Consider the following 27,084-nt stretch of genomic DNA (forward strand, 5'->3'; position numbering starts at 1 on the left):
GGATCGTCTATAATATTTTATTCTGTTCTTATAGTTCAAAAAAAATTATCTTCTAAATAAATCAGAAAATTATATATATATATATATATATATATATATATATATATATATATATTATTTGTAGTATAGAATACATATTTGTTTATATAACTGCAATTTATAATAAATATTTTTTTTGAAATATATCATTTATATTGTAATTAAAATCCATAATGAATAATTTTGTGAATTAACACTTAATTAGGTGTTTTGAGGATCATCGGTGATTGATTGTCGTTGAGAGATATATGTAGGCTGTGAAAAATATATGTTAGCATTATATATTGATAGGATGTACAAGTATTTTAGTGAATTTTATTTGAGTATAATTTTTAAATTTAAATGTAAAATATAATTATTAGTAAAAAAATATTAATTATGAAATAATTATTTTGAAATTTGAATTATATATTTATATTTGTACATTTATATCTGCAAAACTGGAATTAGTTTATGAATTTTTAAAATTTATATTTTGGATAATTCATTTAATTTTTTAAAAAATAATCAAATTTATTTGCATTAATATTTTATTCAATAAAGTGATTTGAATTGTACTTGAATTTTTTAATTTTATATTTTAAAAGTTGTTTTTAATAATTTTATTTGAAATTATATATATATATATATATATATATATATATATATATATATATTCGTAAATATTTACGGGTATAATTTATATAAAATTTTCACAATTATTTTTTTCACACATATCCAATGAATAACAAGACAATTTTTTTTAAAATTGAACAAATAACAGATACGTGTTCATTTCTTATGGCTAGAATCTTATATATGTGATTTTGGATGTAGAGGATACGATGTTATATTCGAAGGAAATAATTTTAGTGGAATTGTGTCGTCAGAGAAGAGTGAGTTAAAAAATAACAAAGGAATTTCAATTCACACATAGTGGTCTCATAACAATGTTCAAATTGATTTCACTAAAATTGTGACATTGTCCATATTTAAAAAAGAGATCAATTAAGTCCAATATATATATATATATATATATATATATATATATATATATATATATATATATATATATATATATATGTATATATATATATTAAATTAATAACTAACTTTTTTTATTAGATTGTGGTTATCTTTTGAGTGACATTAACAGAATTAAATTAATAACTAAACTTTTTATTAAATTGTGGTTATCTTCCGAGCGACATTAACGGAATGAACTGTGAGATCACTCTCTCCTATTCTTCTGGTCTAAGTATACCAATCCATCCCACACTCAAACAAAACACTTTTCCACCCACATAGTTTTTCTCTTAGTTTTTCTTCCAAACAGTTGTCTTTCTGTTCTTTCCATAACTATGTTGATTTCACTGTAGCTTCCTTCCTCCAAGTAAGTCAACAATGCTGTTTTATCTCCTTTCTAATGTTCAATTTGAAATTCTGACCCAAGTTTTGATATTAATCAGAAAACACATTTTTTCCATGACCTTATGTTGCAATTCTTAGGTTGAATTGAGGTTTTTGCCCTTACTGGTTGATGTTGATTTCACCAATCTTAACATCAGTAAAAAGGTAATGGGAGCTAACTGATTTTCTTGAATTTCGTATAGAAACCATTCTAATGACTTTGATTGCATGAATTTGTGCTTGATTGATGCTTGTATCACCTGTTTGTGCTGAATTGGAGTTTTTGGTTTGAATTTCTAGGCTTTGCATGTGAAAACAGATTGGGAATCTGATGTTTTCGCCCAAGCGAGCAACTCTCGCCTGAGTGAAAACACCAGAACCTCCACTCTGCCTCTGCGTGAATTGTCGTCTAGGCGAGTGATTCTCGCCTGAGCGAGAGAAAGTCTCGCCTAAACAAGAAAGCTCAGCCTAAGCGAGAATTCGCTCAGTTCTTGGGTTACTCTCTATTTTGAGTCTCGCTCAGGCGAGAATGATCTGCTTAGGCGAGAGAACTCTTTCGCTTAGGCAAAACCTTCTAACTTGAGCGAAAATCACTACAGTAGAGTGTTTGTTTCTGTAACATCCCGATAGGATATTACGAATTTAAATAAATAAAATAAAGAAATATACTTAAACTGTATTTAATAAAATATCATTTCCCAAAAACGCGGGAAATTTTAACTTTTATTACACCAACAATAGTCCAAAAATCCATAATTATAAATACCATTATAATTATCCAAAAGTCTGGTAATGTAAATGATTACAATTTATTCAAAATCATAAAAAAGAAATTCTCTAATGAAAATCTTTATCCCAAGTCTAGCCCCACTTCGGCTCTAAGCCTCACCAGATCCACCTGCAACATCATCTGCTTCCGTGTACCGCGTACACGATCATCGTCAAACACAAGCAGATAGGGTGAGCTAACACAATAAACATGTATATAATTCAAATACATATATAAACAAAACTCATCAAAGACAATTACATCCTTTCATCTCACATGGCCACAGCCATGCTTGATATCCAATTCAGTCCAAAGGAATTCCATCCTCTGACCCCTCATGGCCACAACCATGGTTTAATATCCAATTTCATCAAGGGACTCTCATCCTTTCCTCCAACATGGCCACAACCACGTTAACCGTGTTCTACATCTTCTAGTGAGTACCTCCAAATGTCTTGCTGCCACACCTATCGGCCACAACCGATAGAGCACGTGCGGAAAACCATGTTACGGATCACACACTGTAACGCCAGGTGGAGTTCCCAATACGAACATAGTATGTAACGTCCCAAGACTACCAAACTCGTCAGCTAATTACTGAGGAGGACAATCTATCTGGACCAATCCGTACTAGCCACAACCAGCACACTCACACCGACAACTCAAGAGTTCATCGTGTTCATCCGCTATCTTGATCCACAACTCATGGGACGTCATTCCGAGCCACAACTCAAAGAATGCCAAGTGCTTAACCCATATCCCGAGCCACAACTCCTCAAGGGATATGTTCCGAGCCACAACTCCAGGAACACCAGCAAGCCCATCTATGAGATATCTTAGAAGCCTTGTAGACAACACATCACGATTCAACCACAACCAATCTGATAGCGCATTATCAATTTCCTGGAAACATACCATTGTACTTTTCTTTGCTTAGGCTAAAGAGCCTTCATCCAAACATCCAAACCCACCTCGCTTAAGCTAGGCTCACTAGCCTGAGCGAGCCCATAGTACAACAGCAGCCCACGAAGTCTCGCTTGGGCGAGACCATCCTTCGCCCAGAACTGATGTGCCTCGTATGACGATAATTTTTTTAATTAATATTATTATTTCCTACCATATACTTATAAAATTTAAGGGCAAAATCATACTTAAAATATTCACACACACACACACACACACACACACACACATATATATATATATGTATATATATGTATATATATATATATACATATATATACATATATATATATATATGTGTGTGTGTGTGTGTGTATTTACAATATTGTATGCATCCTATATCTACATTGTTTAGTACATCTTATATTTCCTACACTAGAAGAGGAAGAAGTGTTATTTATTTACAGTTTCTCCTTCATATACGGGTTATCAAACAGGTGGAGGGAAAAGGTTATGGATAGGATTCACTTGGACTGTTGGGGGTAAATAGAAGGTAACTCCGATTTGTCCTTCGATGACAATCGGCGCGTTTGGAGCAGAGAGAAAAGTAATAGTAGAGTTTCCCATTCCCTGAAATGTTACAGAATTATTTACTGCATTGGTTTGCCATGCATTCCCCGGAAAAACAGCCACAATGTCGGCGAAGAAGGGACCAGGCATGTTGGGAGCATCCATCTATGATAAGGCTATAAAACTTTGTTTTTTACACACAATAAAAAAATAGGGAAGTGAGACAAATATCACAAAAGAAAACAACATATCATAATAAAATAAAATAAAATGAAAGTTCTCCCAAATCCATAAAATTGGATTTTTATTATACTTTTATAAAGATATTGATTAATTTTTTAGTGACTAGTCAGGATAAATGAGCTCATGGCCAACAAAGTAACTCAAGAAGATCTCATCTTGAGTAATACTAACTCGTTTAAATTCCCAAGGTCATACCTCCAACTACAATAATCAAATCTTCATTTATCATAAATTTTATTTCAGTATTAAACCATTTAATTATATAATTAAATAAACATGATCGATGCATAATTAAAAAAAATATATATATAAATAAATAAAAAGGACCAATATGTAACTGGAGATATAAATAAGTAAATAAGAGTAAATATAAATAGGATCAGTACTCAACTAGAGATGAATATAAATAAATAAATAAATAGAAATGGGAACTAAATATAAATTAGAATCAGGTTAGGGACACCTCACTTAAGGTAAATATAGAGATAAAAATAATTATGAACAAATAAAAAATAATTAAAGTAAAAAGATAAAATGATAGATGTCTCCTTCCCTTACCTTAGTTATGGAAGATATACTTTTAAAGATGATCTTTGTATTTTATTTTTCTTCTCTTTCTTTTCTCACGCTTGCAAAGACTCTTTGCTTCTCCTCCCTCTCTTTTTTTTCTTCACTGTCTCTCTTTCTTTCCCTCCTTTGATTCACTTCATCCATATTTATACTACATTTTGTAATGATTACACTTAGTTTAAATTGCACTATCTTGTTTCTGTTTCAATGCTTCCTTGGTTTAGTTTAGTTTGTTAATGTTGAGATGTAATATTTTATTTATCATGTATGGGATCCCTTCTTTAGGGTTAGGGTTAGGACTGGGCCTTGACTCTTTGTATTCTGCTTATTATTTTCTTATATAAACAATAGTAAAATAGTAACAGTGACAAGTTTTCACTGTTTCATTTATCTAAAATCTCTTCAAGATGGTATCAAGAGCCAGAACATGAGTCTGGTTCATCTTCAATGTTTGTCACAGTGACTGTCATCGTCTGCCATCTCCCGCCACTGTCCGCCGCCGTCTGCTGCCGTTCGCCGCCGTCCGTCGTGTTGTCCGCCGTCGCCGCCAGCGTGTATACTCCGGTGAAGTCAGGGTTAGGTGCGCCTCGAGGAGCGCAACCCATCCCCACAAGTCACGTCCCCAAAAACCTCCGCACGCGCCGCCACTCTCCGCCTCTCTCCGGCGACCTTCAAGTGCGTGTACACCACGCGCCGCCTTCCCGGCGCCGGAATCGCGCCGCGCCACCGTCGTTCGTCTCGCTGGAGCCTCCTGGTCTTATATCTGCTCTTGGTTCTCTGTATCGGAGACCATATCTTGAACCTAGGATTTCTTCTCAAAAATTAAGTTTTTTTAATGGCTTCTACGGGTGGAATGTCTCCCTCTCTATCAACTACTCCTATTATTACCTCTGCGAAACTGAACTGGAAAAATTACTCTTCTTGGTCAGCTTCGGTGGAGTTGTGGTTTCTTGGTCAAGGCTATCATGATCATCTTGAAAAAGAGGTCTCTACTATTTCAGAGGAAGAGAAACCTAAATGGCAGAAATTGGATTTTCAGTTGTGTGCTGTTTTATGGCAATCAGTTGAGCAAGGGGTCTTAGACATTTTGAGACCTTACAAGACATGCTTCTCTTTTTGGAAAAGAGCACAAGATATTTTTGCTAATGACGTTCAACGCCTCTTTGATGCAACTCAAAGAGTAGCCTCACTCAAACAAATCAATCATGATATGGTTTCTCATATAGGAAAGGCTAGGGCTGCAGTAGAAGAATTGAAGAGTTTTTTTGTGGCTGATTCATTAGAAGATATCAACAAAAAACTTGATAAGTTTTACATGGTCTTAATTCTGAGGAGCCTGCACTCGACTTTTGATCATGTGCGTGATCAAGTTTTAGCTGGTGATCAAATCCCTTCGATGGACAACTTAGTTACTGGACTTCTTCGTGTACCTACATTGGTCAAAGATGAAAGTTCAACTGATGTTTTTGAAACATCAGCAATGGTAGCACCACGAGGAAGAGGAGGAGGTCGGAGCAACCGTGGAGGACGTGGTGGTCCAAGTGGGCGTCCTTAGTGCTCATATTGTAATAGAATGGGCCATACCTAAGACAAGTGTTATTCCTTACATGGGTTTCCCGATAAAGCTGCTCATGTGTCCAAGTCTGATCATTCAGAATCTAGAATTTTTGATGAAGAGTACCAAGAATTCTTGAGGTACAAATCTGAGAAATCCAACAATCCTGGCCCATCCTCTTCAATGTCAACTGCATGCATCTCTCAATCTGTGGAAGGTCTTAGTCCATGGATTCTTGACTCAGGTGCCTCAGATCATGTCTCTGGTAACATTTCCTCATTTTCCTCCATTTCCTCTCCCAAAAGTCCTCATTTTATTACTGTTGCAAATGGATCCAAAGTGGCATCTCAAGGAATTGGCAAAGTTTCTTTATCACCTTCACTAAATTTAAACTCTGTTTTGTACATTCCTCATTGTCCTTACAATTTAATCTCTTTGAGTCAATTGACTCGTTCCTTAAATTGTTCGGTAACCTTTACTGCTAATTCCTTTGCTATAGAGGAACATGGTACGGGTCGTCTAATTAGAGAAGGACATGAGTCACGAGGACTTTATTTCCTAAAACCAAGCTCCTCAGTATCTTGTTTTGCAACTTCATCCCCAAAACTTTTGCATGATCGTTTAGGTCACCCAAGTTTGTCCAAGTTGAAGATGATGGTTCCGAGTCTCAAACACATTCAAGCCTTAGATTGTGAATCGTGTCAGTTAGGAAAGCATGTTAGATCTTCCTTCCCTAAAAAGTCTGAGACACGATGTAATTTTGCTTTTTTCTACTGTTCATTCTGATGTTTGGGGACCAAGTCGTGTCACTTCTTTTGGTTTTAACTACTTTGTAACGCTCATTGATGAATTCTCTCGATGTACTTGGGTTTATCTAATGAAAGAAAGATCGGAACTTTTATCCATATTTGTGTCCTTCTTTAATGAAATTAAGAACCAATTTGGGAAGACAATTAAAATTCTCAGAAGTGATAATGCTAAGGAATATTTTTCTGCTGCGTTTTCCTCATCTTTATCTTCCCAAGGAATTTTACATCAGTCAACATGTCCTCATACTCCACAACAAAATGGCATAACCGAAAGAAAGAATAGACACCTTATCGAAATTGCATGCTCTCTCATGTTGAACACCAATATTCCTATTCATCATTGGGGAGATGCAGTCCTCACTGCTTGTTTTCTAATTAATAGGATGCCTTCTTCTTGTATTGAAAATAAAATATTATATCTCTGTGATACTTTCCTTGTCTACCATTAAGGTTCCTAAGAATGTTGATGAGGCACTTGGTCATCCTGGATGGCGACAAGCCATGATTGATGAAATGCAGGCACTTGAACATAGTGGGACTTGGGAACTTGTCTCTCTTCCTCCTGGTAAGAAGTCTGTGGGTTGTAGATGGGTCTATGCTATTAAGGTTGGTCCGACTGGTGCTGTAGACCGACTCAAAGCCCGTCTCGTCACTAAGGGGTATACTCAGGTTTACGGCCTTGACTGTTGTGATACTTTTTCTCCTGTGGCTAAAATCAGTTATGTTCGTCTTTTCCCTGCTATGGCTGCCATTCGCCAATGGCCTCTGTATCAGTTGGACATTAAAAATGCCTTTCTTCATGGTGATCTGGAAGAGGAGATATACATGGAGCAACCTCCTAGGTTTGTTGCTCAGGGGGAGTCTGGGTTAGTTTGTAAGTTACATCGTTCTCTCTATGGCTTGAAGCAATCTCCTCGAGCTTGGTTTGGTAAATTTAGTCGTGTTGTGCAGAATTTTGGATTGAAACTTTGTGAAGCGGATCATTCAGTATTTTATGGTCATACTTCTCCTGACAAATGTGTTTATCTTATGGTTTATGTTGATGATATTGTTATCACAGGAAATGATATCACTAGAATTGCTCAATTGAAGAACCATTTGTTTAGCCACTTTCAGACCAAAGATTTGGGTCGTCTTAAATATTTCCTTGGTATTTAAGTGGCACAATCAAAAGAAGGTGTCATCATTGCACAGAGAAAATATGCTCTTGATATTTTGGAAGAAACAGGTCTGACAAATTGCAAGCCCATTGATAGCCCTATGGACTCAAATCAAAAATTAACAAGAGATCAAGGTGAACTTTTCTCAGATCCAGAGAGATATAGAAGGTTGGTTAGAAAACTCATCTACCTTACTATAACAAGACCTGATCTTTCTTACCCAATGGGAGTTGTTAGTCAATTTATGCAAAATCCCCACATTGATCATTGGAATGTTGTGATTCGCATTCTCAGATATGTAAAAGGGAACCCAGGACTAGGGATGGCAAAATGGGTCGGGCCCGAAGGGCTGGGTCGCCAGCCCGTCAGTAAATACATGGGCCGGGTCTAGAAATTCAGCCCGCCAACCCGAGACAGCCCGGCCCGTCAAGCCCGCTGGCCCGTCGGGCCAACCCGTGGGCCAAAACGAGTCAGCCTGCGGCCCGTATCACTTAATAAAAAAAACAACACGTGCACATTTTTTTCAGTATCCCTCCCTCACATACACTCTGTGATTGTGTCTCTTCTTCTCGACTCTTCTCTACGCTCACTTCTCCTCCACCCACGGCGTCGCTGGCCACCACGAACCACGCTGGCCACCACGTCGCCGCTGGCCATACCCGCTTCTCCTCCACCGTGACATCCACCACGTCGCTGGCAGCAACACGACCCCTTAATCGATGTTCATCCTTAAATCTTCCCCAATTTCAACTTCGTAGTTGCTGCCGTTAATCACTTGCAGCGTTCTGGTTCCATTTCAACTTCGTAGCGTTCTGGTTCCATTGCAGGGCTGTTTGTGTTGTGATAATTTTCTTGTTTAATAGATCATTGTTGTTGTATTCTTAATTGCAGGAGAATTTCTTTTGGTAATATAAAATTGGGACATTATTCAGTCAACTAAATTTGAAATGAAAAAAATTAAAATCTGATTGGGCCACAAATTATACAGATGAGAAAAAACTGGCGGGCCGGCCCGCCAGCCCGCGGGCCGGGCTCAGAAATGCAACCCGTTTTACCATGTCGGACCAGCCCGGCCCGACCCGTTTAATACGGGCCAAAAACGGGTCGGGTCAAAACGGGTCGGGCTGGCCCGTTTTGACACCCCTACCCAGGACAAGGATTGTTGTATGAGAACAAGGGAAGTACTCAAGTTGAAGCGTATTGTGATGCAGATTGGGCTGGTTGTCCAATTGATAGAAGATCTACCACAGGGTATTGTGTATTCCTTGGAGGGAACCTTGTATCTTGGAAAAGTAAGAAACAAAGTGTTGTTGCTCAATCTAGTGCAGAGGCGGAATATCAATCTATGGCTCTAGCTACATGTGAACTAGTATGGATTAAACAACTCCTTCAAGAGTTGAAATTTTGTGAAAATGAGCAGATGAAGTTATATTGTGACAACCAAGCAGCCCTTCACATTACCTCCAATCCGGTGTTTCATGAGAGAACAAAGCATATAGAAATTGATTGTCATTTTGTTAGAGAGAAATTACTATCCAAGGATCTTGTTACAGAGTTTGTCGGCTCTAATGAACAACTTGCAGACATTCTGACTAAATCTTTAAAAGGGCCTAGAATTCAATTTATATGTTCCAAGCTTGGAGCATATGATCTATATGCTACAGCTTGAGGGGTAGTGTTGAGATGTAATATTTTATTTATCATGTATGGGATCCCTTCTTTAGGGTTAGGGTTAGGGTTAGGACTGGGCCTTGACTCTTTGTATTTTGCTTATTATTTTCTTATATAAACAGTAGTAAAACAGTAATAGTGACAAGTTTTCACTGTTTCATTTATCTGAAATCTCTTCAAGAGTTAAAGATTGGCCTATCCAGATTTTTTTTGTTTATCCAATCTGACGTTAATATTAACTTATCATGGCATTAATTGTGATTTGCCATTTTGACAGTGCATGTGCATGAATTGTGACGTGGTGGTGGAGATTCAATCTAAAAAAAATTCTTTTGTTTACCTTATCATAATATATAAAGTGTCTATACATATATCATTAAGGTTCAATTTGGAGAAGACTATAAATATTATTATTATTATTATTATTTTATTAAATATATCCATGATATTTAAAATTACTTCAATAAACAGGACAATGGTGTATAATGGAACAATATTATAAAATTATTGTGTAATATGTATTATAAATGTATTCATATTCATAATAATAATAATAATAATAATAATATTATTATTATTATTATTATTGTTATAAAGGCAAAACATATGTTTTTATGAATCTGAAATGTAGCTATAATGTTATAAGTATTATAACTTATTTTATTATTGAAGTATATTATTTTGTAGTAATATTTTTATTATTTTAGTTGCAAACACTTAAATTTTGATTTCTTGAATAATTATAATTTTTATATCATATGTTCAAAATTTATTATACTAGTCACAATACCTAAAAAAAATAATGTATCATAAACTTTTAGGTATTGACACACTGAAAATATTGTGGTACAAATTTTAAGATGTTACACCTCGCCTAGGCGACGAGTTTAAACAAAACCAATCAACCATCGAATTCTCACTTAGGCGAGGGTCTCTCGCCTGAGCGAGACGAGTTTTCGCCCAAGATTTGAAACTTGACGCCTGAGTGAGATGCTCAAGCAAGGGCTCCCAACACTCTCAAGTTCTCGCTTAGGCGAGACACACTCGCCTAAGCGAGATGGTTTGTTGCCCAAGACCAAAACTTCCCGCCTAAGCGAGACGCTCGCGCAAACACAGATGCAACTTTTTGTTAACCTCTCCTAGGCGAGCCTAGCTCGTTTGAGCGAGAATTGCAGACTTTTGTACTGTGACACTTACAGACACCAGCAACACATGCACAAATCACATCCCAAAACCAAACCACGCAATTGAAAGAAGTGCACAGAGCTTATTATCATGCATTAACACGATTTTTTTATGGCATACATTCACCAAAATTATACACGTAAAACAACAATTACTAAAAATTCAGTTCAACTCCCCTAACCTGGACTTTCCTTCGCTTATAATTTGAATCAATGCCCAACCTTCTCTTAGGGTTTTTTATGCCCTATCAAATTCAAGCCACAACTAATTGTTAACAAAAAAAGGAAGTCAAATTTAGCTTCACCAAGGTTTGAACCCACAAACTTGCCAAAGTCAATTCAATGCACAACCACTCAAGTCCTCCTGCACAATCGAGTACTTTCAACCACTTGAGCTAGTACTTTTCCATGTCAGACAAAACAGAATTTAATGGCATAAAGGCTCCCACTACCCGCATTTATTAATTCATTATTTATTTAATTAACTAAATTCCACAGGTCTTACAGTTTCCATGTTAGTGATGGATGAATTAATACCTTCAATGTTAAAGTGTGAATTGAGATAATGATACGCATGAATTGGTGCTTTTGACAAACATGTGTGGTTTTAAATGTATGAATTGGATGATGAGAGATATGGTTGACCTAGAATTCCAAGGGCAAATTCTAAAGGGTATGTTCTTAGTGTATGTAAGGACATGAGGACTCACTATTGGGGGTATCCTGAAACTTCAATAATCATTCACACTCAGGTAGAGCAGAATGGATTATGTCGTGAGGAGTAGTAGGAGGTCCTAGTCTTTGGACTTGATTAAGTCTTAGACGAGAAAGGGACTTACCTTGTGAGTGGTTGGGTGATAATCCCTTGAGGCCAAACTCTGCAGAGTTTGGGAACCATCACAAGTGCATGCCACCAAGAGGTCCAATGTCGCTTACATAATCCGAATAATTGAGTATAGAGTCATCTATCTTTCCTGTGTTATGGTGATTTAAGTGATTTTGTTGGAAATGTGAAAATGAATATTATGTTTATAATTCAATTGTATGTTTCTTTTAATCAGATTAGCTTACCCTTCTTGCTTTTGTCTATTTTCTTGAGTGGTTTTCCTTTGTGCAATGGTCATCAATTAATTGGTGTGAGCAGAGAAAGATACAGGTGAAGATACCCCCTCTTGGATAGGAGTTGAGACAGTAACATGGAATATCTGATAGTAGTCTCTGTTTCATGTTTTTGTTTGCAAGTTGGAACTTTTTGTTAACTCTTTTCTAGTAAAGGTTGTACACATAGTTGGTTTTTCTATAGTTATTTGGATGACTGTATTAATACTCTATATTGACTTATTTATATTATCTGTTTTGTTTTATCATGATATGATGTTTTATTTGGTAGTGTAAAAACTATTAGATGGGATGTTACATGAACCAAATTAATTTGAAGAAAAAAACAAATATTGGGACAAAAGTGAATCAAACCCAAAATATAAGACCAAAATAATAATTAAACCTTATTATTATATTAAAAAAATAATGAATTTAAATAATTAAAATTGACTCCAAATTTATTGTTAATATTATTAAAATATAATTCAATCCACATTAAATTTATATAAATTTGATTTTTCTTTAAAAATTTATCATATAAATTATATTAAATTTTTTTCTTATATATTTAGCAGAAAATTTAGAAAAAAAAGTCCATCTCCTCTCTTGAATAGCGATATGATCTAATTTCAATAAAACTTACACCTATACACAAAGTATATTTATTTTATAAAGTATATTTCAATAAAACTCTTTTTATGATAATAAAATAATAATAAAAATTATTATTATTATTATTATTATTATAAAATTAAATATAATTAACTTTTACAAATTTATTGTAACTAGTTCTTATTTATTTTGTAGATAATAATTATTTCAATTTAAAAAATATATTTAAAAGATAAAAATGGAAAATAAAATATACACCAAAATATAAAATCCTTTGTATATAGGTACAAATATATATCACTAATTTATAAAACATTATAATTAATGAAGATAATATTATTTTAATAATTATTATTTGTATAAAAATATATTTTAATTCATGTAATTATATTTTTTTGCAATTGAAATTGTTGTAATAAATATATTGTTATGTTTTTATTCAAATCCATGGATAACATTAATAGATATATTTTCCAAATTTATAGTATACTAGTTTTAAAATAGGGTTAAATATGTTTTTGGTCCCTCAAGTTTCAGCGAAATTTGGAATTAGTCCCTCATCAAAACTTTTGACCAATTTAGTCCTCCATCTTTCAAAATGCATGAATTTAGTCCTTTTAACCAAATTTTGTTAAGTTTATCTGACGTTTCAAGCGCATTTCATGATAGTATTTAAGTTAACATTGAAGCAAAAATGTGTCAAACAGTATAAATAATTTAAATACTATCATAAAATACGCTTGAAATGTCAGATAAACTTAACAAAATTTGGTTAAAAGGACTAAATTCACGCATTTTGGAAGATGAAGGACTAAATTGGTCAAAAGTTTTGATGAGGGACTAAACCCAAATTTCACTCAAACTTGAGGGACCAAAAACATATTTAACCCTTTAAAATAAGCTCACTAAATTATTTTAAAGTTTTTAAAAAGTAATTAATATAATTAATATTATATATATATATATATATATATATATATATATATGTATATATATAGCCATGTTATATTTTTTTATTTCATTATTAGTTCAGATTCATTTTTTCTTGTTTTATAGGTAATAAATAAATATAATTTAATAAAATGAGGAATGTGTGCCACAATCTCAACCAACATATACACATGGTTTATAAAACAATCTAAAACACAAAAACATATAGAATCCCAAATATATGAGTAAACAAACCATTATAAATTCCACCTAAATTTTCAGTCAAACTTATCATTCACATAGGATATATGCATGACACAACTATCTCACAAAAGTTTCATTGTATATTTCATTAAAATTCTCTATAAAGGTTGAAAGATCAAAATTTGGTTAGATTAAAAGTGTTGAGGTTTATTAGTGAGTTAGATATGTAATTTATAACTTTTAAATATACATATATATATATATATATATATATATATATATTTATACGTAAATTTTAATTATAAATTTATACATAAAATATGATATGAATGTAAATACATGAAGAAAAAATAAAAAAAAAATAAAGAAAAGTAGAAAATAGAATTATAAATGAAAGAAAATAGACAAAAACACACCCAGTGGGACTCGAACCCACAATCGCCTGATTAGAAGTCAGGCGCCTTATCCATTAGGCCATAGGCGCTTTTTAATTCTATTTTTGAACATTATTAATATTAATCAATTAATATTTTAACATGTGTCATAATAAGTTTCCACCTTCCTTACCTTAGAACTAGTAGGAGGCAAGGTCGTGTTTTTTGTTTTTAAAATTTTGTTATTTTAAATGATTTTGAAAATTTTAATTGTTAATTTAAATATATTATGTACTTATTATATTGATTTAATAAATATATAACTGATATAATTTTGTAAAATTAATTATTATTATATGTTATGTATTTTATAAGTACATTTGAATGATGAATTTGTGATAAGATAAATCAACTAATGAATTAAAATTTATTTTACCATCTATAGATGTAACTATTTTTGAATTATTATTTTTATTTGTCGTTACATATTTTTAATTAATAATACATAAAATAAAATTAAAAATAATAAAACATTTATATACTATAAAATATATTCGTAATATATATTTTTATTTTTTCTACTATATATTTTTATTTAATGTTAGTGTGTATAAATCAATTATTTGTAATTAAATAATTTTAAAGACTTTATTTGTTAATTTTAGTATATGTAATGATTACATTTATTAAGAAAATATAATTTTGATATAATTAAGTAGAACTAATTATTGTTATATATTATGTTTTTTTTATTTTGTTTATATTTGTAATGTTATTAGTTTTTAAGTTTATTAAATGTAGATAAATTTAAATTTAACGTCATTAGGATTAAATGTTATATTGATGATTGACCGCAATTTTATAGGGTTAAATATTTTTTTTGTCCCTCAATATCGTTTGATCAAAATTAACGGCAAGAACCAAATTAAATCATAGTTAAGAAAATGATGACCAAATTAAATTGAAACAATGAACATCTTAAGAACCAAACTAATATTATTTGATAAATAGAGTGACCAAAAGAATAATTTAACATTTTTACTTTTATAATATAAAAAAAAGAAAGATAAAATACTAAAACAACCTTAACTATCACACGAGTACTCATACTTATTCATAAAAACAGTAACGCAAAAAATTATTAAGATTTTTAAGAAAGAGTGTCGAATTTTGGACAATGCATGCGGCCAATTTATTTTCAATTCTAAGATGACACATGCAGTCGTACCTATATCCAAATGACCCTTTTATCATGTAATGAAGGTAGTATAAACTAAGAAAACATTTAATTTATAAAACATTACATGAGAAGACACGTGCGGTCATACACATATCATACATATCCAAACGTCTTTATAAGCCAAACAAATACATTAATGTTGATTAATTAATTAATTAAAATGAAAGAAGAAGAAATGAAAAAATAAATTAAAAGTATTACCTAAACTCTAAAATGAAAGAAGAAGAAATGAAAAAATAAATTAAAAGTATTACCTAAACTTGGGAGTTGACAACTTTATAAAATTCCTAATTGATTATTACTTTATTATTTTACTTAAAAACTATACTGTTCATTATAATAAAGGTAACGGAACTTTTCTTTTATTCATGTAATTGGACAGCACCTAGTGTCTTCATGTAACGTCAACAACACTCAATCATCACTAAGGATATTTAAAAAGAAAAAATACATCAAAATTGAAATCCAAACCCTGTCAAAGTCCCAATTTCCTATACACTGTTTTGAGCACCTTTTGGTGCGCAACCCAGAAGAACATGACAAAATTTTAAGAAAAAAACTTGATAATTCCACATGTATTTCTCTATAGCAATAGGAAGGGGTAAAGAACTTGAGGGTGAATATTTATACTAACAGAAAGTGTAAAAGTCAAGTTGTGATCAGCATGCATTACAACTTTTCCTACACGTACCATAATAATCAGGAGATCCAACCATGAACACAGGGTTTCTTTGACATTCTCCCATGGATGCCCATGCAGGACAACTGTCATCTTGATCAGTACATTCATCGTCTTCTGATATGGCTGAGACCTTGCCCCTGCTAATTGGTTTCGCATAGAAGTATTTAATTGCAGACCACATGTCCCCTTCAAGCACAGGGCATCTAGAATGAAAACTACTCCTGTCAGGAGTAGCACTTGGGTGAAGAGAGAAAAACAGAATTGCATTCCCTTTTACTGGTTGGATGGTCTTGTTACTGTTACTGCAACTTGACCAACTGCTACTCCTTGGCTGAGAATAATAGGACATATTCAGAAAGAGGTGAAAAGTGAACAGCACATTGAAGAAAAAACTCAAATGGCCTTACCACTGATTCAGGAAAGAGAATTTGACCCCCTTTAGTAGAGTCTGAGAGATATAAAATAACTGTTGCCATTAGAGGTCCACTCAATTCCAAATTGGTTTTGTTTGTAAAATAATCTAGGGTTTGATCATTCTGCTCCGACTCATATTGCATGACTTGCAAAGGCTTGCTGTTCTCTGGTGGAAAAGATTATCAACAAGCAAGACAATAATATATTAGTCTGAGTATCATAATCTGACAATAATGGCCTGAACTGACCAATAGCTACCTTTAGGAAGTAAAGTCCAAATTGAAAGTCTTTCTTCAATCCTTGCAAGAATATCATCCTAACACATAATGTAAAACATCATTACAAGTCATGACGATGTCCAGAACACCATGTCAATATAGTAATAAACTGTTCAGGTCAAGCAACAAGCTTTAAACGAATGCATTGGCTAATCAATCTCCTTATAATGGGAAAAAAAAAAAAAGGCTCCAAGCTTTCTAGTTCAGTATCGGTGATACGTAAAATGATCACAATTCTTTTATACCAATACGAATACTTTTTTGAACTTTTAAAGTCACAGTAACAATCAGCAGAACTGTGAGCAAATAGAACCTTGAACTATATAGGAATAGATGCACTCTAAAGGATATGCTTGGTTTTTTCCCCAATTTCAGAATAAACTCCTGCTGAGAAAGAGTGTATAGGATTTTACCCGAAACTGATATTATTCTTTTGAGAAAACGGTAAAATAGACATTATTGTGGCGAAACATAAGTCACTACATGTTTGATTGATTGAGTTCCGAAGGCTATGAACTAACAGGAAAATGTGCATGAACAAAGTAATGCAATAACATGTCAGACTTGGGACCACTTGGTCAAAAAGCTTTTGGTATTCAATTAAATCAAACTAATTTAGAATAATAATAATAATAATAAAGGGAAAGGCTTTTATTGTGGGATGCTAATTAGTAATAACAATATTTAGAAACACAATTAGGTCTTAAACCAAGAAAGTTCAAATATAAATCAACTACGAACAGAACCTAATTTTGCTAAATGCTAGTTTGCAGTACTTGGTCCGGAAAAAATTCAAACTCACTTCCATCTCCAAGGAAGTTCCACCATTCCCTGAGGATTTTTCTTTCTCACCATATGCCTGAGAAAAAAAAAACAAAACAGTTGGTTAAAATTAAAAATTAGCCGAGTACTAGAAACACAAAAAAAGAAAACATCTCAAACAGAAACACATCTTACCACAGAAATAAGGTACTCACACTCCTTATCAGACAAAAATCCTTTGTATAGAAAAACCCTACAGTGGCAACAATACATCAGAGTTCGAAAAATTAAAAGAAAAAGAGGCTAGCAAACAAGCAAACAAATAAAAATATATATAATAGAAAATTCGCATATCTTCAGCAGTAATACAATCACTGATGATATAAGGGAAAGTTCTAGAAAGTACCTGACCTTGGTTGCCAAGAGATTTGGACAACACGTGATGGATTAATACTGTTGGAATAATGAACTGAGCCCTCTAATATCTGTAATGCAGTTTTCTCCTTGTCCCTTAATTCCTTTCTACTGCTTATGCAAATTAACAACGTGAACAACATAAACATTCTGATTAGTAACTAGTAAATAATCAAATACTACATCAGTCATGAATAATGGAAATTAAATCCTTGCAATGGTTATGTAGCTTTCAAAAATAAGTCCACAAGATCGATTAGGGGAAAACAAATGGCAACAAAAACATAAAGGCCGGTTATTTGAGAAAATGTCTTCTTTCATTAATTTTTACAGACAACTACAAAACTGTTGTTGCTTTATTTTTACTTTGTTTCTGATATAAAAAATTTTTGGATGAACCTAGCTAGAGACTACCAACTCAAGATAATGAGTAAAAGGAGATAATTTCTCTGAAGGATGTATTTCCTGCACACACACCTGGAAATCGAACTCTATACTCTAAGGGGTATGATTATTCTTCAACCACACATCACGATTTTTGTTGATCTAAACTATTTGTGAAGTTAAACTCTTAAGGGGGAAGGATCACACCTAATTATTCACAAAACAAAAAAACAAAAGGAAATGGAAATGAAAGTTTCTCGAACTAGTCACCCTTGTAGTAGCTTCCGAAACCTTTGGCATAATTTCCATTGCTAATTAGCATCCACAATACTGTTACTAACTGTTATTAACATTAGAACAAATTACAGTCACAAGAGATTTAATTGAATTTCACACTATATCTCTTCTTTTTTGTTCACCGTAACAACTTTTCTTAATTCGTATACCAATATAAAACTGAATAGCCTTTTTGTCAAACCAGATCTTTGATTTGTTATTCTCGTTATTGAAGATCCCACATCAACCCTTGCCTTAAAAACCAATCTTGTAAGATGGGTTAAGTCTAAATCTAAATTCTAAACTTATATCAGAGTTCATCTTAACTATTATTATGGTGGAACCATATTTGAACTATTATTATCATAGCCCTCAAATGTCTAGTATCATAAGAATTCTCATTAAACTTCAACAGGACTAAATCGTAACAGAATAATAGCAAATAGCAAAAACAGTTATACGTTACATGTTGTCTTGTTTTGGAGATTTCTCATACATATTAATATAATCAAATTAAAGAATATAACTGATACTTTACAAGCCAGATTTTATTGGATTGAACGAGTAACAAATCCAAAAAGTAAAAATGATTTTCAAAGCACTTGGTTGTAACAAAACTACAGCAAAAACGGTAAAAAAATATAGAGACGGAGTGTTTGAGCAATTTACCTGTTTGAAAGAGAAGTGCCAATTACGAAGAAGACGAGCAGGGCGAGAAGAAGGGTAACAGAAGCCATTGAGATCGGTCAATAGGAAGAAGCGTTGAGAAATGAAATCGGAAATGAAAACAATAAAAAAAAGTGCTTATTCAAACGCGATTTCTGTGTGCATCGATAATGTGTAATTGTTAATTTCCAATTGACAGTGATGAGACATGACGCGATTCATCGTGAATTTGCTTCTCTTCGCAGTTTGCTTTTCTTCTCTGTTATTCTTCACCTAATTTCACACTCCCATTACTCTCTTTTGTTTATTGTTATCTCTCTCATTTATAAAAAAAAAAAAAAAATTAGTAATTACTTTACTTCACTTAATATTTTCGTATATATAAACATAACTTTTCAATACAATATCCTTGGTATATCTTTTCTATGAGAAGAAAATTTTAAAATTACTAAAATCTTACATACATAATTATTTTTATAACATATAAACTACTTATACATGAAGGTGTTATTATTACATAACCAATTTAGTTGTAGTAGTTTAAATGTAACTTTTTTCCCTTGTCTAAATTTTGAATTGTTGTTTAAAGTATTAAATTGATTCATAAATGGATTCCAACCGTTAGTACATTACTAATTTAGTTAAAGTTGTTGAAAGGTAAGTTTTTTACCCCTTTCAACTTGTGCCTAAATTTTAAATCGATGTTATAGGTGGTAAAAAAAATAATGCTTTCATAATATGTTTCCAACCATTAGTTTTTCAACTAAGTCCAAGTAGTATTAGATACATGTTCATTAAGTTCTTAAAAAAAATGATTAAATCGTGGGAAGACTTTAAGGTATGTTTACTTTAGTGGATGGATTCAAGAAAGAATGAGATAATGAATTTCAAAATAAAATATGTGTTGTTTTTTTTTTAAGAGATTTAAAAGTGATGATGAGTAAATTTAGAAATAAAATTTGTGAGTGATTTGATTGAAGTGATATATGAAAAAAAAAATAATAGATATAAAATTAAAACTACCAAAGTGCCCTTAATATAATTAAGATAAAAAAATGTTTTAGTAGATATAAAATTATTTAATAAAATAATTTTTTTTTGGTAATATATTTTAAATAGTAAAATCTCCTGCGAATGAAACCGCACCATGAGTGAATCTGTTGAATATTAAGGAAACTCTTTCAAAATTTGAATTTACAAGACTAAGAATGTTCCATGAATTCCCGTAACTATCAGCTTTATGAATCTGAACTTCAAATGCTAAGTACACTGGAATCCTGAATCCCATTAACACCTAAAAAATTCATTATTCCCCTAGTGAAGCTCAAGAATGAAGGAATTTTACTTTTTTACACTAAACAAAGCATATTATGAAGTCTCGTAGAAGGACTTGATCATTGTTTCTTGAGCACAGTGTGGCCATGTTCATCCTTGTCCAAATGACGCTCAATCAAAGCATCCCAGCTTTCATCCACAGAACTTTTATTAGAAGACTCACCCTGAGATCTTGTTGAACTGGCATCTCCCTCTTCATCAAAAGTGCCATACTCTGATGGTGGTGTGTAAGCATGTGGAACATGTAATGTTTTTGCCCTATGTAATGCTGCTTTATATTCAACCTTGTGTCTTGTTAGGGTTTCCTGACGCTCCATTTTTTGCTTGGCAGGAGCTTCCATTGGTTCAACCTTCTCCAGCATCAACTGCAGTTGACATAAACCATAGGGTAAAGGTTAAGTTTTGTTCATCAAAATCTTCAGGTAAAGACTGAGTTTTGTTCATGTGGGTCCTGCTAGTTTTATGGCACCTACATATTTAATAAACCCAACATGATATACTTTGAGATGTCGGTCTAACTGAGATGTCAAAGTACATAATGATATCTATCGTGAGTTTTACAGAAGAAAAAAAAATCCTATAAAATTGACTCGTGAGATGAGAATTGTTCAAGATTATCATAGGCTACATAGATCATAACACAAACTCAAGTAAAACCAACTAGTATGGACTAGATTTTTTGTATCTCTAGTTCATGTGTAATCTTAGCATATTTTTAAGGGCACCGGAAAAACAGGTCCTAGAAAAGAGAACCATATATTCACAGCCACAGTTAATTATGGTTATCACAAAGAAGAAAGACAAAGAATAAAACTTTACTTATCCCAATAAACAATTACACTTACATCCAGAGCCCTTTGGGCTTCTTTCTCAATCCAAATGATGGCATGATCAGATGTGGCATTACATGAAAGAACTATATGCTCAAACCTTCCATCTACCGGCACTGCTGTTCTCACTACTGGGGGAAACCTTCCCATTCTGCATAAAATGTTTAGAAGTTTAGATAACACCACAAGAAAAGGCAGTATAAAATACTTTCGGCTTGATCTTTGTTAACATTTTTTATTCTGCAAGAAACTAGAAGAAACACAAACGAGATTTCCAGAAAGAGAGATAGAATTCGGCATAAGGCATGAATTCTTTTTTCTTAACCATACTTAAAAGGTTTCCTCTCAACAATGTGATAAAGGCGACCGGGTGCATAGAGTCTTCTTGGATCTTTGAGCATCTTCTCTTCTGGAATGCATGTATCCCTCATGCACCTCATGCACAATAGGCATGGCAAACTGCCAGAAACAGAAAAATAAATTATTACAAGTAAAATTATCTCACCATGAACAAACACTCAATTATTTGTTTCAGTGATATATGATTATATTACAGTATATAAATAGGTAAAAATCTTACTTTGCAAAACAGATTCTTATATGGTATTGTAAAAAGTTTGTTGCGTCGTATTTTATCGAGCTACTATCGAGCTACTATCGGCTCAACCAGAGATAGTTAGTCTCACACTAAAAACATTCAGTCCTCAGTAGGAAAGAGTATGTTGGAGATCTCACATTGATGACCAAATTATAAAATATAAGTGGATGCAAACCTCATGCAAGTTGATTTTTTAGGGTTAAGTCTAAATCTACTTTCTAAGAGTATTGATAACAAAAAAGGCATAATTACACTAGTCCTTAAGACATACCAGAAAACAGACTTGAATATATCTTCCAATGGGGTGGCTGTTCTTGGTAAGAAGTCGTCCTGATCAAAGGTAAAGAGTGGTCAACTTCAAAATATCAGATTCATCAATCATGGCATCAAGTATAATGAAGCATGAAGAAAGAAAAGATTTGTAATGCATCATAACATATATTGGAACTTTAAGCGATATACTACTTATAAGAATAAATCATCTACTAATTCATTATGCTCCACATGAAAAAATCTTTATCCAGATATTTGGCCTGTATCGGGCAGAATAACACTCAAGAAAGCTCTCCAAATATTTTTTTTATCTCCAAACACTTAAATGTGTTAATTCATCTCACACTGAAAGTTGTTACTATGGATATAATTGTTTTCAACACACCGAGACATCAATAAGACTGTAACCTTACCTCACATGAAGTTAGTAGAATGCTTATGAAACCTGAATATGCAAACCATCATTCAAGAAACATAAAATTTCATGTACACAAATCTGTAGCCCTGAACCTGAGATAAACTGGCAACAAAGCTATGGATCCTAGTTAGAAGTTATTGGATTCGGACTCTATTCATTTTTCATCCCTTTAACTTGTTTTGAAAGTAATACAAATGAGTAGTCTTCCAAAAATAAATTCATCACGTTAAAAATTCACTACTCTTTGCAGAATGTTATCTTTCTATACACAAAGCAAAAACTGTTTATAAACACATCAAAAAAGAAGGTATTGTAAAACAAACTACATTCTACAAACATCCACAAAATGCTTGGTTTATAGAATCGGTTACATTGTAATCTCAAAGACTGATAATTTGTAATTAGTAATCCAGTCCCAATTATTTTATATATCCTTTAGGTGTTCAAGATTTGTTGACACAGCATTCTACACTAAATCAACCAATTAAACAGAAACAAAATTAAACGAAAACTTGCCTGCAATACAACAGAGTTGATGACATCTGCATATCTGACTGCCAAATTCAGTGACATGCACCTAGCAGGTGCAATGGCATAACACCTGACCCTCTTCCGATCAATATTTCCCAGTCTATGACTATTCTGCACCACCAGCATTGTCAGCATAGCTGCAACACCAGATCCAAGGGAATGTCCAACAAAAGTCAGCGTGTAATTTGGATGCTTTTCCACCAAATCCTTCAAAATTTCACATTCTGCATCCAAAACCCAACCAGCAGCTTTCAACAACCCATTGTGAACATACCCACCATCAAACTTTCTCTTCCCCAATCTATTGTCCAACAGAACCGCATAATCACTCTCCTTTGCCAAATTTAGACCCCTGATGGCAAGAACTATATCCTCATGCTCGTGATCGAGATACAGAACATAGGGTGGTGCCCTTCCACATGTATCTTCATATGTCTTTTTGAGAAGTAAAAAATCAGGGATAATTCCATAGCCACCAGGAGGTGCCCAAAGGGGTTGCCGAAGATCTTCTTCATACACAGATAAAATATAGCGACAAAGGCGTGGTATAGGCTCAAATTCTTCCACTGTGGCAAAACCCCAATTCTCACTGTCATGGCCAGCAGAATGAAGACATCTTTTCCAAGCCCAACGAGCACAAGCTAGACAGTACACACACTCAAGAAGAGGAAGGCCACACAGGAATGACATTATGCCTACAGCGTAAGCTGCAAACAAATGGAGATTTTGTACCAATTTTCTCTCAAGTGCAATGAATTTCTCACACTGACAAATATGAACACAAAAAATGGAATCTGAAGCTTGAACTCACAAAAGGGGTCTCGAACAAAACATAATTCAATATAAATACAGATTGTAAACAATCATGGATCTAGTGCTGACTTACTGTAGCAGCAGATGTACACAATTAACTAACTGCCACAGCCACAGTGACCAACAAAGTAACTAGAGACAATAAACAAAAACTGTAATTTCCCAGCTCCAGTTATTGAATCCTCTAGAACAAGAGACAAACATCACAAGAAGAGGGTGAAAATCAGTACACAATATGCCGAATCCAGTAAACTCACAAAAATCTCACACGCAGAGTGACTCAAAACACATCAAAACTATGACTCACAGGTGATCATTGATCAAAATCACAAATTCTGCACTGGTTAAAGGACCCACCAGAGAACAGTGAAGGAAAGTCACTCAGTTCCAAAAATCAGTGGGGATGAAGAATTAAAGTACCCAGAACTCCAAAGAGGAAACTTTATTTAATGGGGTTTAATCATATGTGGTCACGGTGTGGGAAAAAGAGACAGCGGATTTTCCTAGATTTATAATTGGTCGTGGGGTGCGTTGTAAACTTTGTACTATGATATTATTGCTGCAAATTTTAGGATGAAGAAGAATGGAAGAAAAGGGCAGAAGGGTAGCCAAACCTACAATTCAAACTCAGACAAAAGATTGGGTTTTGCATTTTGCTGACACCATTGGATGAAAGATTCAAACCCGGAACCTTCTGTTCTATTCTTTCATCCCACTAAAGTGTGAATTGAAGAAAACAACCATATGAATGAATAAAAAGATATTATCTTTTTTTTTCCTCAAAATAAAAGTATTCTTTTTCTTTAAGTTGTAGTAGTAAGACCCTAACAAAATGGAGAGACTCCCAATATTTTTTAAAAAGTGTCCTTACATTCTTTATATATAAATCATAATAATTATCTTACATGAATGTGTTTTTAAAGTGGTTAATTTTCTTTTTAATTTTTTTTAAATTATATTTGTTTGTTATATATAATTTTATCTTTACTTCTAAATTAAATTTTAATGTTTTAAAATGAAACTATTAATGGTTAAAAAATATGTTTCACTTTGCATATTATCAATTTAAAATATCAATTATATTTTAGAAAATATTTATAAGAAATTTTTAACTATAGTATACATCCTATATTTAAAATTTTTTATTTATAAAAAAAATAGATATATGAAATATATATTTTTTCTATATATGGTATAAACTAACATGGTAATAAATAAATAAAGTAATATGATAAATTAGTCAAATTTTAAAAATATGCATAGCATATTGCAAGTATTAATAGCATATATTATAATTCAATACGTTCAATTACTTTATGTTAGGGAAGTAACATATTTCTTTGGATTTATTGAAAATATTTTTCTATAAATGAGTAGTTACTTTTTAATAAACTAAAGATCAACTCAACATATATTAAAGTTACTTATATCTTTATATTGTATTAATTACATGTTTAGTACAGATTTTTTTTCCAAATATCAAAAAATACAGATTTAAAAAAAAATCTTATGAAATTAATAAAAATAAATAAATAATATATAAATCAAACATGGGTTATGTAGCTCACAAAATGTCAAAGTTAAATGATCTCTTATTCTTTAATAAAATTATAACATAATGTAAAAAAAATATATATAATGTAAAAAAAAAAATTACAACATCATGGAAGGACTAATAAATTGTCATATGAATATATTTTCCTTATGATATAGTGGTGTTGATTTGGATAGTTATTATACTGGGTTTAACTGCCATTAGGCTTACTAGTAAGTGTTTACTTTTTTTTCTTATAATAATAATACAGTAAAAAATATTATTAATTTTATTAAAAATATATGTTAATAAAAAATAATTATAAAATAAATTATTTTAGTATAATTATTTAATTCAATTAAAAAATAATTACAAAATTTTAAAAATAAAATAATAAATGAGTTATAATAATATGGGTAAAATTGATAAATTATATATGAAAAGCAGATAAAAAAAATGTTATTAAGAGAATTTCACTTAATAGTTATAGATTATATTATGTATATCAGAAAATTTTATTTCGGGTGTGGTAACTTTATGAAATTTTATTTTTTATACAATTAACTTTTATATTAAATATTAAAATGTTTAATTTAATATAAAGTTTTGTTATAAATCAAATTAAAATCTATAAAAGCTGAAATAAAACAAGATATCTAGGGAAAATATAGTTAGCACATATTATTAATATGACACATTTTCTAATAGCAAAGATCTAGGACTTGTTTGATGACAGACATATAGTAAGATGTGATGTGATAACTATTTTAATATATTGTAATAAATATTTTGATATTTTGATATATTAATAAGATGTAATTTCTTTCATTATTATGATTTTTTTTTTTACTTTTAGAGACCGTTAGAAAATACATTATAGAATAGTTGTCTTTCCTCTGAGGGTAAACACGATTATAACCTTTAAGGTTGGAATTAAATTTATATTTCATAAAAAAAAATATTTTGTAGATTTAAATTTAAATAATTATATTAAATTTAAAATTTGTGAGAAGAAGTGAAGTTTAAGTTTAATTTTTCATAAAATTAATTTTTAAGATAAAATTTACGCTCACTTACATATTATAAAATTATTTTATTTTTAGTTGAGTAGTGATTTCTGATATTTATATTTAAAAGAATAGTTTAGATATTTATAAATTAATTTGACATTGAGTTTTAAATCGATTATTTCTTCAAAATTTATTTTAACTTTAGAATAATTATAAATTAATATACATTTTTTAGAATACTTTTTAAAATAAAAACTTGTTGAGTGTTTCATATTTTTATAAAAGGTGTAAATTATTTAAAGGTTAAATTATGTGTTTGGTTCCCATTTAGGAGAATATCAATTTAGTCTTTTCTATTTTTATTTATTTCAATTTTATCCCTATTTTGAAAATTTTGTTACAATCAAGTGTGTTTCATTAGTACTTTAGTAACAATGTTAAATAGGTATCGTATCAGTTCCTAGTTTTTTATTTTTCTTAATGTCTTAAATAAAATTCAAAATTTGTCATGTGTCATTCTTGTGTCAAGTGTCATTTACTCAT

At 31.9% G+C, this 27,084-nt stretch overlaps 3 protein-coding genes, 1 non-coding gene and 1 pseudogene across 5 annotated transcripts; 2 read left to right on the forward strand and 3 right to left on the reverse strand.

Moving 5' to 3' along the window:
• Positions 1-5,318: 5,318 nt before the first annotated feature.
• LOC146887264 (uncharacterized) lies at positions 5,319-6,577 on the forward strand (annotated as a pseudogene). Its single transcript, XR_014994501.1, has 2 exons — positions 5,319-6,303; positions 6,540-6,577. The product of XR_014994501.1 is annotated as an uncharacterized LOC146887264 (transcript).
• A 778-nt stretch (positions 6,578-7,355) lies between these two features.
• Positions 7,356-9,676, forward strand: LOC146887265 (secreted RxLR effector protein 161-like). The gene is made up of 2 exons (XM_085672432.1): positions 7,356-8,315; positions 9,153-9,676. The coding sequence occupies exons 1-2, from the start codon at positions 8,108-8,110 to the stop codon at positions 9,674-9,676; spliced, it is 732 nt and encodes a 243-aa protein (XP_085528558.1). The 5' UTR covers positions 7,356-8,107.
• Positions 9,677-14,120: 4,444 nt separating this feature from the next.
• Positions 14,121-14,193, reverse strand: TRNAR-UCU (transfer RNA arginine (anticodon UCU)). Its single transcript has one exon. It is a non-coding gene; the product is annotated as a tRNA-Arg (tRNA).
• Positions 14,194-15,663: 1,470 nt separating this feature from the next.
• LOC114181196 (Oxoglutarate/iron-dependent oxygenase) lies at positions 15,664-19,499 on the reverse strand. Its single transcript, XM_028067573.2, has 7 exons — positions 19,203-19,499; positions 17,871-17,984; positions 17,655-17,712; positions 17,500-17,556; positions 16,678-16,735; positions 16,413-16,585; positions 15,664-16,336 (listed from the first exon to the last, which is right to left on the reverse strand). Exons 1-7 carry the CDS (start codon positions 19,268-19,270, stop codon positions 15,983-15,985), a joined length of 882 nt encoding a protein of 293 aa, XP_027923374.1. The 5' UTR covers positions 19,271-19,499; the 3' UTR covers positions 15,664-15,982.
• An 848-nt stretch (positions 19,500-20,347) lies between these two features.
• On the reverse strand, positions 20,348-24,725 carry LOC114182240 (uncharacterized). Its single transcript, XM_028069054.2, has 5 exons — positions 23,170-24,725; positions 22,234-22,292; positions 21,695-21,823; positions 21,380-21,515; positions 20,348-20,899 (listed from the first exon to the last, which is right to left on the reverse strand). Exons 1-5 carry the CDS (start codon positions 23,872-23,874, stop codon positions 20,594-20,596), a joined length of 1,335 nt encoding a protein of 444 aa, XP_027924855.1. The 5' UTR covers positions 23,875-24,725; the 3' UTR covers positions 20,348-20,593.
• Between the last annotated feature and the right edge of the window lie 2,359 nt (positions 24,726-27,084).

This window comes from Vigna unguiculata, chromosome 4, assembly GCF_037176805.1.
Source record: "Vigna unguiculata cultivar grain cowpea cultivar isolate G323 ecotype 2 chromosome 4, ASM3717680v1, whole genome shotgun sequence".
In the NCBI taxonomy this organism is placed as follows: domain Eukaryota; kingdom Viridiplantae; phylum Streptophyta; class Magnoliopsida; order Fabales; family Fabaceae; genus Vigna; species Vigna unguiculata.